Source organism: Trachypithecus francoisi, unplaced genomic scaffold (assembly GCF_009764315.1).
Source record: "Trachypithecus francoisi isolate TF-2019V2 unplaced genomic scaffold, Tfra_2.0 Lachesis_group12, whole genome shotgun sequence".
Lineage (NCBI taxonomy): Eukaryota > Metazoa > Chordata > Mammalia > Primates > Cercopithecidae > Trachypithecus > Trachypithecus francoisi.
Genome location: NW_022681457.1, coordinates 11667552 through 11684182, shown reverse-complemented (window position 1 = coordinate 11684182; position 16631 = coordinate 11667552). Strand labels below are relative to the sequence as shown.

Genomic DNA, 16631 nt, shown 5'->3' with positions numbered 1-16631 from the left:
ACATTTGTTTCTACTTGAATAAAATATCTCTGGAAGGATCTGGAAGAAATAGTTAATATCAGATTCTTCTGGGGAAGAGAAATGAGTGAAAAGGTTGGAAAGGAATTTTTTCTGGTATAACCTTGAGAACTTCTTGAATTCTGAACCCTGGAAATGTTGTTTTAAATGAAAATAACATGGTGTTTTAAATTGAATATTTAATTAGTAATTTAAATGTAATTAAAGTTTATGTAAATACTATTTTAATTGTTCATTGAAATGTTAATAAAATAGTAACATAAACCAAAACATTTTAATTAAAACAGCATAATATTTTAAATTGAAACAAAAACTGTGGATCATGAGATGTTTGCATTTGTTTAGGCTTAGAAGGTTCAGCTTTTGAAGACAGGAAGGAACTAGCATAGGCTAGCTTTTTAGGTATAAAAAACCCCAAATCTTCTCTGCAGGCTTTTGAGCTCACCGGGTCTGGTGTGGGGATTAAATATTTTTCAAGTTTCCCATGTGATTCTCATGATGATGGTCCAGTGTGAGGATCCAGAGCTTTGGAAATCTCAGACCCTATATGGGACGCTTACTCTTTTGAAAATTAAATTGCATGACATATTATAAATTCTCAGTACACGCTAAATGCTTAATTAATATTGGTTCCTTTTATGTCCTTTCAATCTGAAATAATAATATTAACAAGTTTTCACAGTGCGTTCCATTCTGCAAGCCTCTTTCCATTTATTTAGTCCTACTGAGCACTAGGAATCTTGCTAGGCTACAGGAATAAACAGATGAGTAAGCTACAGTCGCTGCCCTCTAGGAACTTACAGTCTTGCGTTCTAGTAGGGGTGGAAAAAAAAGAGATCTTTTTCCCTTCCATGTGACTTGGAGCAGAAATTCTCAAAGTATCATCCAAAGACCACTTGGCGGGGTGGGAGGTGGTCCCTGAGACCCTTTCAGGGGATGTGATGGTTGACTTGGGGTGTCAGCTTGACTGAGGTACCCATATAGCAGTAAGACATACGTATTCTCATTGCTTTGGTAGGCACTGAGTCCGTCCATCTTCTGCTGAAAGGGAAGCCTGAGTGGTTTGACGTTTGATGAGAATGTTTGGGCTGCCCCACGTGTGTCTGTGACGCTGTTTCTGGAGGATATTGGTGTGTGAGTTGGAAGACTAGGTGGGGAAGATCCACCCTCCCTCGTGGTGGGTGAGCACCATCCAACTGGATGGAGGCCCAGCTGAAGCCAAGAGGTGGAGTAAGGGTCAATTCTTGCTCTCCCTTCTGCAGCCGGGATGCCCTTCTCCTGGCCTTGGATGTCAGAACTCCAGGTACTCCAGCTTTTGGGATTCTAGGACTTGAACCAGCAGTCCTCTGAGCTTGCAGGCCATTGGCCTCAGACTAAGAGTTAGTTAGAACCATCCATCAACTTCCTTGGTTCTGAAGCCCTCAGACTTGGACTGAGCCACACTACTGGCTCTCCTGGTTCTCCAGCTTGCAGACCCCACAACAGAGTGAGCTAATTCCCCTAACAAATTCATTCTCAAGTATCTCTATCAATATATCTATATATCTATATCTATATATATATCTTCATGGTTCTGTCTCTCTGGAGAACTCTGCCTCAAACTGGTCTGCGTGATCTTCCCTTTTCCAACTCCTTATCTGTGTGAGATTAGATTTTCATTTGCTTCAACCAAAATAGCACATTGTGGCTGGGCGGGGCGGCTCACACCTGTAGTCCCAGCATTTTGGGAGGCCGAGGTGGGTAGATCACTTGAGGTCAGGAGTTCAAAACCAGCCTGGCCAACATGGTGAAACCTTGTCTCTCCTAAATATACAAAAATTAGCCAGGCACGGTGGCATGCACCTGTAATCCCAGCTACTTGGGAGGCTGAGGCAAGATAATTGCTTGAACCCGGGAGGCAGATGTGGTGAGCCAAGACCATGCCACTGCACTCCAGCCTGGGCAACAGAGCAAGACTATGTCTCCAAAATAAATAAATACATAAAACTAAAAAAAATAGCGCATTGTGACAGACTGAAGCAGAAATGAGAATTCAGCTGTTTTCTGTTAAACTAGATGTCAAAGAGATTTACAAAAATGTAAAATAATACCTTTCTTCTCACTAAACTTTTTTGGTTGGGAAACAGCCTACAGCCATTTCACTAAAATATTTATGTCAATATGTGTATTTATTATCCTTATTTTTAAAATATTTTTAATTTCAGTAGCTTTAGGGGTACAAGTGGTTTTTGATGACATGGAAGAGTTGTGTAGTGGTGAAGTCTAGGATTTTAGTGCCCAGCACCTGTATAATGTACGTTGTACCCAATAGGTAGTTTTCATCCCTTACCTCGCTGCCATCCTCCTTCCTTCTGAGTGTATTATCCTTATTTTTAAATGCAGTAATAGATATTTTAATAATAGCTTTACTGAGATATAATTCGCATACCGTGCAATTCACCCATTTCAATGGTTTGTGTGATACTCAGACTCGTGCAACCATCACTACACCAATTTTAGAGCCTCTAATCACCCCAAAATAAACCCTGAACCCCTTAGTCATTGTCCATAAATTCCCCCACCCCTCACCCCCTGGAAGTCACTAACGTCGATTGTGTCTCTATGGCTTTGCCTATCCTGAATATTTCATATGCAGTAAACGGAATGAGGTCATATGTGATCTTTTATCACTGGCGTCTTTCACTGAGAATAATGTTTTCAAGGCCCACACACGTTGTTGAATGCATCAGAACTTTGTTTCTTTTTGTGGGTGAATACTATTCCGTTGTATGCATAGACCACATTCTGTTTCTCCGTTCATTAATTGATGCACGCCAGGATTACCTCCACTTTGCTGACTCTTAGGAATAGTGCTGCTGTGAACATTTGTGCACAGGTTTTTGTGTGGACTTACGTTTCATTTATCTTGGGCACATACCTAGAGTGGAATTGCCGAGTAACTCAGCGTTTAACATTTTGAGGAACACCCAGGCGGTTTTCCAAAGCAGCTGTATCATTTCACATTCCCAGCAGCAGCATATGAGGGATCTCATTTCTCTACCCTAGTTAGTGTGAAGTGGCACCTCATTGTGGCTTTGCCTTCCATTTTCCTAATGGCTAATAAGCTTGAGCATCTTTTTATGTGCTTATTTGTGAATATAAATATTTTTTGTAAATATTTATAATATTTGTAAATATAAATATTTTAAGTTAAAAATCCTTGATTTATAATAAGGTAAATATCAATAAAGATATTTTATTGACACCTTTGGCCAGGCACGGTGGCTCACGCCTGTAATCCCAGCACTTTGGGAGGCAAAGGCGGGTGGATCACCTGAGGTCAGGAGTTTGAGACCAGCCTGACCAACATGGTGAAACCCTGTCTCTACTAAAAATACAAAATTAGCTGGGCATGGTGGCACGCAGCCTGTAGTCCCAGCTACTCGGGAGGCTGAGGGAGGAGAATCACTTGAACCCGGGAGGTGGAGGTTGCAGTGAACCCAGATCGCGCCGTTGCACTCCAGCCTGGGTGACAGAACGAGGCTCGTCTCAAAAATAAATAAATAAAACCTTCACTGGGGAAAAAAAAAAAAAAAAGCTCTTTAGATCCTCAGTAATTTTTTTAGCGTGTTCAGAGGCCCTAGGACCATGAAGTTTCCAAACCACCAGCTGGCGTTAAACATAAGTCAAGGTGTTATTCTAATGGAGATCTGCCTGACATCTCTCTTCCCTGATAAATGCTCTTCATTTTCCCAGTGAGCCTCTCTTCCCCAGACAAAGGAATGAAGGAGGGCTGCTCTTTTAGTTGTGAGCATCACTGTAGACAACAACAGAAAGGTGGTTTGCTTTTCCGAGTCATGCCCAGACCCCACGGCAAGTCTGTGCACCAGATCCAAGTCCCACCCTTCCCCAGAATTGCCAGGGAGGTCGCAAGATCCAGAAGAATTTTAGGGGAGGTAGCTATGAAAATACAGACTTGGGGGTTCCACAGTTCTTACTTTTTTCTTTAGTTGCAACTGGAGACAAAAGCATCAACCGGCCAGTTCACAACAGGATCAGGGAGCAGGGAGCAGAGAGAGAAATCGGCGTTAGACTCAGATCAGTGCAATAACCAAGAAGACCAGAGATAGAAGTGTTCCTGGAGACCAGCTGACCCACTCACTGCTCTCAATAAAGCTACTCGGGCCCATCTATCAGCCCATCCATCCATCGATACATCCATTCATTCATCATCCATCCAATCAGCGTGTACATGGTACATGCTCTGGGCATTGGCCTATGTTTAGTGCTGGAGACAAAGATAAATCAGATTCAGCTCCTGTTCCGTAGGTGTTTGTAAGGCTGATTGGAAAGAGAAATTCTGGTATAAGAGTACACTAGACATCCCAAACTCTGTTCTCACAGAACTTGCTATCTATGGATGTCCCAAACGTCTTACAGGTACTTCAGGCTTAGCCTGTTCAAAAAAGAATCTGTGGTCATCACACTCCTATCCATCAAAAAATAATCTGCTGATGCAATACTTGTTATTCTTACTATTTTTTGTAGAGATGAGTCTCACTATGTTGCCCAGGCTGGTCTCAAACTCCTGGCCTCAAGTGATCCTCTTACCTTGGCCTCCCAAAGTGCTGGGATTAAAGGCTTGAGCCACTGCACCCACCCAATACGATCAGTCTCTCTGAGTTCACACTGATATAAATTAATACAGTACTTGAATAAATAAACAGGGAAGAAAAGTCAGCTTTTCCTTACAGAGAAATCCCATTGAATATATGTAGAAGGAATAAGGGGAATAGAAAATCACCATTGGAGAAACACCGTAGCAGTCATTTCTGCAAGCAAGAGCCACAGATGGAGGCTAAAATTAATGGGCAAACACTGGTGGAGAAACGGTATTTGCATAGCCTCAACGTTTCTCCCCCAGCATATTTATTAATTACAAAGGGGGAAAATAGTAACTTAACAGTGGAGAAACCTGGCAGACATCACCTCAGCCGAGTGACTAAAGTTAACACCGTGGGTAATAAGGCACATCAACACCACGGGATCCCTGATATAGTTCTCTGGGAAGGGTATGAGGCCACTTCTGCCGTATTCCTGCCCCAAAGGCATAGTCTCAATCCAGTCATGAGAAAGCTTCAGACGAACCCAAATTGAGAGACATTCTGCAAAACAACTGATCAGAGCTCTTCAAATGTTTCAGGGTCATGAAAAGACAAAGAAAGATTGAGGAGGTTCAGTCACATTTGTTCTAAGGACAAATCACAAGACTAAAGGAGATGGGATAACGAAATGCAGCATGGTTGAGCACGAACTAGATTTTAGGCCAAAAAAACATTTTTTTTAAATGTAAAATGTAAGGTGGAATCCTGGATTGGATCCTCAAATAGAATAGTTTTTCTATTAGTAGAAAAATTAGTAAAATTTGAATGAAGTCTGTAATTTCTTCAACAGTTTTGTTCTGGTGTTGGGTCTTGCTTCTGATCCTTGTGCTATGGTTAGGTAAGATGTTAATAGCGGAGGTAACTGGGCAAAGAATATTCAGAAACTCAATTTTTGTGACTTTTCTATAACTTCAAAATAAATTTTTTAAAAAACATGTTCCTCTACTTTTTTCTTCTTCTTCTTCTTTTTTCTTTTTGAAACATACAGAGTCTTGCTCTGTTGCCCAGGCTGGAGTACAATGGCAGGATCTCAGCTCACTGCAACCTCCACCTCCTGAGTTCAAGCGATTCTCCTGCCTCAGCTTCCTGAGTAGCTGGGATTACAGGCCTCCACTACCATGCCCGGCTAATTTTTGTATTTTTAACGGAGATAGGGTTTCGCCATGTTGGCCAGGCTGGTCTTGAGCTTCTGATCTCAAATAATCCAGCCGCCTTGGCTTCCCAAAGTGCTGGGATTACAGGTGTGAGCCACCGTGCCCGGCCTTTACAGAGTTTTCTCATCTCAGTTAAGGGCAGCCTCAACTACCCAGTTGCAAATACATGTATGTATAAAAAGAACCTTTCTGCACACTTCTCTTTCCCCAGCCATCAGCATCTGACCCATCACTCAATCCTATGAGCTCTTTCCTCAGTGTCTCATAACCTTCTGCATATCCCCATCTTCACCCTGATGACCAACTTGTTCTAACTTGTGTGTTTGCCCCTACTCTGATTCCCACCTAATCCATGCTTTCCTGAGGGGAAAGACAGATTGTTTAAACACACACACACACAGACACATACACATACACACACACTCCTAAATATGATGCTCCTTTGCTGAAAACCCTTTAACAGCTCCCTTTTCACTTAGGATACCCTCCAGAATTCTTCCTGTGACCCACCTGCCTCTGTCTATTCTGTTTCCTGCCTCCTCTCTCTTCTTACTTGTAACAGTCCCACCGCCATGCCCCTCCTTCTGTCTACCAAGTTCCTGACACACCGGCCTCTCTCTGAGGAAGGGACTCCGCGCCTTCTGCCCCAGGACCTTTGCATATTCAGGTCTCTGCCTGGAATAGTCCCTCCTGACTCTTCAGCTGGCCATCTCCTATTCCTTACCTCAAATGTGACTCTTCTAGAGAGGCCATCTCCGAATCCTCACACTAGAATGTATTTGTTTAGCATGAGAATTCCATGAAGACAGAACTATTTCTGTCTTTTTCATCACTGTATTCCCAGCATCAAGCCCGTGGAAAGAACCAGGAATTAACATTTGTGGATCAAATGAGGAAACGGGAACTCAGAGTTGTGGCAAGACCCAAGTCCTCTTCCCAGTATACTCTTTGGTGTCTTTACGTTGCAAAGGTCTGGAGTCTCACTAGAATTATCTAACTACAGTAATGTTGACTTCCAGGCACTGCACAACATAAGCTCATCAGTGACATACAACTGTCCCATGAACTGGGGATTCTTGTGAGCCCTGTTGGTCAGATGAGGACAGCAAGGCTTGCAGAAGCAATGTCTCCCCAAAGGCACAAAGAATCAGCGATAGAAACCAGGATGCAGACACAAGCGTATCTCCAAGGGCCGGGGCTAGCAACCTAGACTCATTCACCCCACCGTGTCCATCAAGGGAAATGTGAATGTCTAAATGGGAAGCAAGAAGTCCGTTAGACTTCAGGAGCTTCTCTCTGAATCCAGCCCACAAGAACCTCCCCAGTTGTAAGAAAGTACACAGGGGACACAAGGCGTGGCTGGAAGCATTACCTTCACGAGGAATACAGGCTTCTGCCAATCCCAGGAAAAGCAGAATCAGCAGCGACATTTTCAGAAATGGCTCTGATCTGTGCATAGCGGGGCTAGGATTTGGGCTGAATGTTCTCCTCTCAGGATAGACAAGACTGTCTGGTCACCCACCGTCTTCCCGGGCTCCAGGGACAAAACGAACTGCCCACACCTGCCCTCTAGGCTCCCTGGAGGCTGGCAGGTCTCCAGACCTGTGCCCACGCCACCAACTGCTGACCAAAGAACTGTATCTGCTTTTTCATCTTAAAGCAATATTTTAGAACAGATTCGTACTGAGTGTGATGCTTGTCATCCTATGATCTGCTGGCCAGATCTGCCTTCTTCCTGTTTTTGTAGGGTCTATGAGCTAAGAGTAGTTGTTACATTTTTTAATGGTTGGAGGGGAAAGACAAAAGAAAATATTTCATGACATGAAAATTACATAGAATGTGAATTCCAGTGTCCACGAATAAAGTGTTATTGGAACACAACCATGCCATTTCACTATATATTGTCTACGGCTGCTTTCAGGCTACAAGGCTGAGTTTTGTAGTTGTGACAGAGACCATCTGGGCTGAAAAGCCTAAAATATTTACTGTCTGGCTCTTTATAGAAAAAGTTTGTGGACCCCAGTCCTAGACATACTGTAAATTTCAGAAAAACAACAAAGCAAGCGAACAACATCTATCGTATTTCTACTCAGACATAAGTATTGTTTTTACGTTTTTGTGTACATTCCTTTCCAAAGATGTCTACATTTATACTTATCTCTAGCACTTACTAGCTTATGTACCCTAAGCAAGTTACTTAACCACCGTGTGCTTCATTTTCTTCATCTATAAAATTGGAATCATGGTATTTCTAATCTCATGGGGTACTATCATATCACGGCTGTATGATAGTCAATTTGTATTGTTGTAGCCGTTAAGTTTGTAATAATTTTTCATAACAGCCACAGGGAACTGTTTCCACTGGTAATTCTTAGAAATTGCTTGGACAGTCAAGAGCTTTGGCTGTTGGCAGGGATATGAACTTGATCCAGAATCCTTCTGGACTTCTAGAATAAAGGTAGAGTGTAGAGACTGCTGGTCTATCTCAGCTCTGAAGCCTTCTATGGTACTTCCGTCAAGCCTGATAGAAATGGAGAATTGTGTGTGGTCTCCTGGAAGGAAAGAGTTCTAGGTGTGGAGGGATGACCACTCTTGCCGGGGTCTCTGTCCTGCTGCGATCTCTGTACCATCTATGTTTCAGTCCCTAGTACAAGCTGGACCATCTCATGTACATCAGGGGACACCTCAGCGATCCTTCAGAGTAGGCTGGAGGGGAGAGTTCTTGTTGGCCGTTTGCCATATTCCAGAGCTCCCCTCCTTTGTGAGCACGTGGTCCTGGCAACTCATCATTGGGAAAACGTGACACCACAGGATTTGTTATAACGAGGAGAAGAAACAAGGCGTGTAACATGCAGAAGGCTTTTCACATCCTGTGCTGTGTGGAAATAAAGACCACCCAATGAAAACAAGCAAAGGCTATTAATTCAGAGCTTGCTAGAATAAGGGAGTCAACTGACACCATTTGTGTTTGCCACAGACTCAAAGGCAGGCAGGGTAGTGGGAAAGCTTATAGTGAGAGAAAGGGACGGCTTCAAGAGTGCCTGATTGGAGGCCGTTGACATAAGGAAGCTGGCAGTGGCTAACTAGAGGCTATTGTGATTGGTTGGGGGAGCATATTTGGATTTTTCTGATTAGTCCTACGTTTCGATTTTCCATCCTTCCTTAGCGGCCTCATTACCAGCACAGCTGTTTCTTTCCTTTATCAAATATAATCATAGTCCCTAACTCATAACACTAGGGTTTAAATGCAACAAATGCCTGGGATGCAGAGCATCATTAATATTCTTTAGCAATATCCTCTCTGCCAGACTGTGATTTGGGGACAGAGATGAGTCAGATACTGGCCTCACTCATGAGGAATTCATGCTTTGGGAAAGATCAGGATGTCTCAGTGTTGGCACAGCTGACATTTAGGACCAGATCGTTTTTGTGGTGGGGGCTGTCTTACGCTTTGTGGGATGTTTAGCAACATCTCTGGTCCCTATCCATTACACAGTAGCACCTGCCCCACCCACTGCACACCAACCACCACTGCCACCATGTTTTGGGAGCCACAAGTAGGAAGTGATGAGCTTTTAGTGCTCATTACTTTGTTTTTATTATAACTTATTTATGTTCAAGTTTATACAATTTAGTTTTGAGTATTGGGCTATGTTAGGCAAACAGCTAAATTGAGGAATTTTACCTCAATCTAAAAATGTTTTAAATGTAGAAAACTGAAAACGTAACAATTGACCCTCATGATAAGCTGGCTCCAATACACCTGTATAATACCATTTTTTGTGTTTTTACGTTTATTCTAACTGGTGTTTCACTGAATCTTTCTTGCACAACTTGCCATTTATTTATGTATGTATTGAGAGGGGTCTCACCCTGTTGCCCAGGCTGGAGTGCAATGGCACGATTTCAACTCACTGCAACCCTCCACCTCCCGAGTTCAAACGATTCTCCTGCCTCAGCCTCCCGAGTAGCTGGGATTACAGGTATGCACCACCACACCCGGCTAATTTTTGTATTTTTAGTAGAGACGGGGTTTCACCATGTTGGCCAGGCTGGTCTCGAATCCTGTCCTCGTGATCCGCCCACCTCGGCCTCCCATAGTGCTGGGATCTTTTTTTTTTTTTTTTTTTTTTTTTTTTTGCCCAGCATGATGTTTGTGAGATCCACTTATGTCTATGTGGAGCGGGAAGTGGTGCTGGACCTGGAGACGGCAAAAAACCTGGTCTTCATAGTCACAGTCAGTCAGTCAGTTAGAATCACAGACACTGAGTCAGTCCAGTGTGATGCCAGTCCCCTGCCCCACCACACGACAGCCAGCATGAGTTTCTTCTTGCTACCATAATGAATTACCATAAATTTTGTGACTTAAAACGACATAAATTTATTATCATACAGCTCTGGCATTCAGAAGTCTGAAGTGGGGTGACTGAGCGCAAAGCGTTGGTAAAGCTACATTCTTTCTGCAGGCTCTAGGAGGAATTTGTTTCCTTGCCTTCTGCAGCTTCCACAGGCTGCCCGCATTCCTGACGCCTGGTCAGCTTCTTTTATCTTCCAAACCAACATCACGGCATCTTCAAATCTCTCTCCAGCCTTCTCCCATTTTCAGGCCAGCGATGGCCGGTCAAGCCTTTCTCACCGTACATTGCTCTGATTCCCTGCTTTCATCATTCCGTCTCCCTCTGTTACCCATTTCCCTCCCTCTTTCACTTACAACATCCTTTGTGATTACGTTGGACCTGCCCCAGTAATCCAGGATCATCTCCCCACAAGGTCAGCTGATTAACAATCTTATTTTTATCACGTCTGAGAGTAACACACTCCCAGGTTCCAGAAGTTAGGTGTGGGTATCTTCAGGGACAGTTGTTCTGCCTGCCACACAGATGCATGAACTTGCTCAATTGAGTATATCCCTGAGCCTCGGTTTCCTCCTATTAATGATAGCAACATTTATTAATTATTATATTATTATGCCGTATCATTGTGAATTTTTTAAGGTATATTGAGAAGATGTGGAGCAATTAGAGCTCTTATCCATTGCTAGTAGAAATGTAAATTGGTATAGCCACTGTGGAAAATAGTTTGGCTGGGCCGGGCGCGGTGGCTCAAGCCTGTAATCCCAGCACTTTGGGAGGCCGAGATGGGCGGATCACGGGGTCAGGAGATCGAGACCATCCTGGCTAACACGGTGAAACCCCGTCTCGACTAAAAAATACAAAAAACTAGCCGGGCAAGGTGGTGGGCGCCTGTAGTCCCAGCTACTCGGGAGGCTGAGGCAGGAGAATGGCGTAAACCCGGGAGGCGGAGCTTGCAGTGAGCTGAGATCCGGCCACTGCACTCCAGCCTGGGCGACAGAGCAAGACTTCGTCTCAAAAAAAAAAAAAAAAAAGGAAAATAGTTTGGCAGTTTCTCAAAAAGTTAAATATAGGCTACCATATAACCCTGAAAGTCCGCTCCTAGGTAATATACCCAAAAGAATTCAAAACAGGTAATTAAACAAATATTTACACATGAATGTTCACAGCAACAGTATCCACTGGAGTCAAAATATGGAAATGATTGGAATGTCCATCAACAGATGAATAGGTGAAGTGTGGTATAGCCATATAATAGGATATTATTCAACTGTAAAAAGAAATCAAGTACTGATACATGCTAGAACATGGGTGAACCTTGAAAACGTTATGCTAAGTAAAAGCAGCCAGACATAAAAGACCACCTAGTCTATGATTCCATTGATATGTAATATCCAGAATAGGTAAACCCTTAGAGACAGAAAGTAGATAGTGGTTGCCGGGGACTAGGAATGGGGAGGGAAAGAGGAATGGCTGCTTACTAAGATGGAGTGAGGAGTAAGGAGTAAGGAAAATGTTCTAGAACTAGATATGGGTAACCATTGAACAATTTTGAGAATGCACTAAAGGCCGCTGAATTGTACACTTAAAATGGTTAATTTTACATCATAGGAATTTTACCTCAATTAAAAGATTTTTAAATGTAGAAAAATGTGTTAAAAGCTCTAAAAATAGCAATTAAAAAATCCCATGTTACCAAAACAAAACAAAACAGTACAAGCATAGGGACTGCGCATATTAAAAGTAACTACATTTAAAAACTAAACCAGCAGCAGCAGCAGCATCTGAGGCTTCTACCAAGAAATTAATGGAAATAGATCAACCCCTCTGTGCAGTTCCTGAGGCAACTCCAGAGCTTGATCAGGTGGGAGGGATGAGCATTCTGTCCCTGCCGCAGTGGCCATTACACCCACAAGGCAGCGCCCACACAAGGGGTGTCAGCTGCAGCTGGCATGACCTGCTCAGCCACGCCAATGCTTCTGTGTCCTACGCAGCCTGGCTTCCCAACCTCCAAGGAGTCCCAAGCCACTGGCTAGGCCCTAGAATAGGCAACCCATGTCCTGGGCTCTGGCTGGCTGTCCAGTCAGCTCTTTCATGTCTATCCTGGATTGAGGACCCCTTGGAGTCTTCTGTCCCCCACTGAACAGATAAGGGAGCAATGAGTCAGAAGTGTAAGGGATTTTCCCAGGAGGGACCTGAAAAGTGTCATCAGATTTAGCCAGGCTCTGAAATCATAAAGGTGTGGGATCAAAGCTCAGCTCCCTCCACCTCCGGGCTCTGTGCACTAGGACAAGGATTTCTTTTCTTCGGACCTCAATTTCTCAAGGAGTAAAAATGGAGGTGTGACAGCAACAGCTGATACTTTTCCTAGCATTGACTACATCCCAGATGCTCTTCCAAGGGCCTTTGCTTGTAATAACTCGTACAACGCTATGAGATGGCAACTGTTACTAGCTTCATTTTATAGATGAAAAAAGTGAGATCTAAAAGCATAAGGTCAGCTCAAAATCACACCACTAGTAATGGGCAGGATCGGGATTCTAAGCTAAGTATTTGAATCTGCAGTGCATGCTGTAAACCAGCCCTGTCGAATAGAACTTTCTGCAGTGATAGGAATGTACTATATCCGTGCTACCCAGAATGGTAGCCACTAGCCACATGTGGCGCTGAGCACTTGAGGTGACGCTAATGCAACTAAGGCAATGAAGTTTTAATTTTATTTAATTATAATGCATGTAAATCGACATAGCTCCATGTGCTGGTGGTTACCATACTGGACAGCACTGCTCTAAATCATGATACTAAGCTCCCTTTCAGCCTTATCAGACTATGTACCTAACAGGGTTGCCATGAGACTTCTGACAGAGCCGTATACGTAAAAGCACCCTCTATGGGCCGGGCGCGGTGGCTCAAGCCTGTCATCCCAGCACTTTGGGAGGCCGAGACGGGCGGATCACGAGGTCAGGAGATGGAGACCATCCTGGCTAACACGGTGAAACCCCGTCTCTACTAAAAAAGTGCAAAAAACTAGCCGGGCGAGGTGGCGGGTGCCTGTAGTCCCAGCTACTTGGGAGGCTGAGGCAGGAGAATGGCATAAACCCAGGAGGCGGAGCTTGCAGTGAGCTGAGATCCGGCCACTGCACTCCAGCCTGGGTGACAGAGCAAGACTCCGTCTCAACAAAAAAAAAAAAAAAAAAAAAAAGCACCCTCTATGAACCAAGCAGTCTTGGTGTTGGGGATACGCTTTCTCTGACCCTGTGAGGTTTATAGTCTGATATAGGAAGACAAGCAACAATATTGACAAACACCTATATAATTTCATGTACTGGTCATTGCTGCAAAGAAACTAAAATAGGGCCATGTGTTAGAGAGTGGTGGGGTTGAGATGCTGCCATAGCTCGGGCTGTCAGGAGAGACCTCACTGAGATGGTCACACTTGAGTTTAGATCTGAATGAGGATCTGGGGTAAGAGTAGCTTAGACAGAGGGGACAGCCTGTGCAGAGACCCTGAGGCAGACAAAAGCAGAAGGAATTTGACAGGCAGACAGAAGATCATTGTGGATGGAGCAGGATAAGCTCATGGGAACGTGGAGGGAGGAGAGGTTGGAGAGGTAGGCAGGGGACAGATTGTCAACAAACCTGAGAGAGCTCCTCCATGAGAATGGTAGTAAGCACAAACCAGGAACGTTCCTCTTTGTCTGTTTTCCCTGGGCCCTCTTACACCCACTTGGTCCTCTATTAAATATGGGCATCTCCAGCTGGGCGCAGTGGCTCACGCCTGTAATCCCAGCACTTTGGGAGGCCGAGATGGGCGGATCACGAGGTCAGGAAATCGAGACCATCCTGGCTAACACGGTAAAACCCCGTCTCTACTAAAATTACAAAAAATTAGTCGGGCGTGGTGGTAGGCGCCTGTAGTCCTGGCTACTCGGGAGGCTGAGGCAGGAGACTTGCTTGAACCAGGGAGGCGGAGGTTGCCATGAGCCAAGATCGCGCTCCTGCTCTCCAGCCTCAGTGACAGAGTGAGACTCTGTCTCAAAAACAAACAAAAAAAGAAAGAAAGAAAGAAAGGCATCTCCCAAGCAGAAAGCAAAGTCTACTCACTTCTTTGGGGAGAGAGGAAGAAAATCTTGGGCACAAATTGAGCATCCTCTTTGGACACCTGCCCCAACAACTTCACACAGATTATCATCTCATTTAACTGAGGTTGGATCTGCAAAGGCAGCTTGGTTTGGCAGAAAGAGTGGGAGCTTTGGAATGAAGGCCTAGATCTCACCATGGCTCTACCACTTGGTGCTATTTTTAGCAAGCAGGCAGTAATAATCATAATACTCTCAGCAGGTAAGCTTCATCAGGTGCTTATGATGTGCCAGACGTGGTTCTAAGCCCTTCATATCTTTTTTTTTTTTTTAATTTTTTTTTGAGACGGAGTCTCACTCTGTCACCTAGGCTGGAGTGCAGTGGCCGGATCTCAGCTCACTGCAAGCTCTGCCTCCCAGGTTTATGCCATTCTCCTGCCTCAGCCTCCCGAGTAGCTGGGACTACAGGCGCCCGCCACCATGCCTGGCTAGTTTTTTTTTTTTTTTTTTTTTTGTATTTTTTAGTAGAGACAGGGTTTCACCATGTTAGCCAGGATGGTCTCAATCTCCTGACCTCGTGATCCACCCATCTCGGCCTCCCAAAGTGCTGGGATTACAGGCTTGAGCTACTGCTTCCGGCCCTAAGCCCTTCGTATCTATTAACTCATCATTTTAAGAGTTGGGTAGTATTATAATTTCTCTTTGCAAATGAGATAACTTCGCCCAAAGTCAACAAAGCCAATAATTGGAAGAGGTAGGATTTGAATCTATACAGGTATGATTGACATTTGTGAACTTGTTTAGCTGCTAAGTCTCTATATCCTGATTTCCTTTGGAAGAATTACCTCTGCTCCACTGTGTGTGGTCCTGGTGGGATAGTTAATGCACGTGCCCATTTTCTCATAATGAAAGGCAAGCAGGGTCCCTCAAAGCTCCTTGCACCAGATCCTTGTTTTTACACTAAAGCCAACCAACCTATGTCCTCAGCCAACCTAATTAGACTGCTTACCTGGCACTTTAAATCTTGAATTGAGGAAAACAAGAGTGGAAGAAGCAGATGGAATGCTTTTCAGGTGACAGTGTTGAGTGGCTCATGATACAGAAATCTCTTGGTTTCCCAGGCTTCACTCTGTCCCAAACCCACTCTCCAGCCTTTACTTGAATCCTCTGAACTCCACCCCTTTGCCAGTTCCTTCCAGTGATTTCTCTTTTAGGCTAGCCAAAGTCCATTCCTGCCCCTGGAAGCCCCAAAAAAACCCACTTGATTCAAGAAGTTCAGCTCTGTTTGTGTTCTGAGGCAACCTCTGGCTGCTGTCCTTCTGTATATAGTCTTCCTTGCTTTGTATCTCTCAAAGCGAATGCTCGCTTCCTCGGTCTACTTTCCACCAGCTTTAAGTTTCAAGCCTTACTGCTTGCTTACTGCTTTAACCACTTACATAGAGTGTAGGTGCATGCTAGATGCTCAGTTAATATCTGTTGAAATGGTATTCAAGGTAAAAGATTGAGAAGTGAAGATGGTTTGGGATTTTGTTGTTGTTGATGCCTTTATTGTGGGAGTGCCCTGTGCTGGGATGGATCTGAGAATGATTTTTTTGTAATTCTGAAATAAACCTGTATGTCTCCCCTACTCCTAATCCTTCCACAGCTCAACACCACATACAGGATAAGCATTTGTTTAATTTATTTATTTATTTTTGAGATGGGAGTCTCACTCTGTCACCGGGGCTGGAGTGCAGTGGTGCGATCTCTGCGCACTGCGACCTCTGCCTCCCAGGTTCAAGTGATTCACCTGCCTCAGCCTCCCGAGTAGCTGGGATTACAGGCGCCCACCACCACACCTGGCTAATTTTTTTGTATTTTTAGTAAAGATGGGGTTTCACCATGTCGGCCAGGCTGGCCTTGAACTCTTGACCTCAAGTGATCCGCCCGCCTCAGCCTCCCAAAGTGCTGGGACTACAGGCATGAGCCACCATGCCCGGCCCTAGGATAGCATTTATAAGTAAAAGCTTTAGTGTGACCTAGATCAAGGATAGGAAAACTTACTGTCCGGAGCAAGATGGTAACTATTTTTGTCTTTGTTAGCCATATGGTCCCTGTTGCAGTTACTCAACCTTGCCATTGTAGTGAGAAAGCCACCAGAGACAATAAATAAACAAGGGGAGCTAGCTATGTCTCAATAAAACTTTATTCATAAAAACAAATGGCGAACTCTAGTTTGCCAACCCCTGATACAGACTCTTCGTCCTTCTTTAGTCCAGTCTCCCAACATGTCCTCATCTTCCCTTGTTTTTCTACTAAATGAAACTTTGACTTCAGGATTCAGATCTGGTGTCACTTCCATACCACGTCTTTCTTGGAATGTACTGCATCATTCCTGGGAGGTGG

At 44.2% G+C, this 16631-nt stretch overlaps 1 protein-coding gene across 1 annotated transcript in view; it reads right to left on the bottom strand.

Moving 5' to 3' along the window:
• The window catches only part of EDDM13 (epididymal protein 13), a 37286-nt gene extending 30014 nt beyond the window's left edge, over positions 1 to 7272 (bottom strand). Inside the window, exon 1 of the mRNA XM_033223597.1 lies at positions 7188 to 7272. Coding sequence (XP_033079488.1) covers positions 7188 to 7272 — 85 coding nt within the window. The remainder of the gene's footprint in view (positions 1 to 7187) is intronic.
• Positions 7273 to 16631: the final 9359 nt, after the last annotated feature.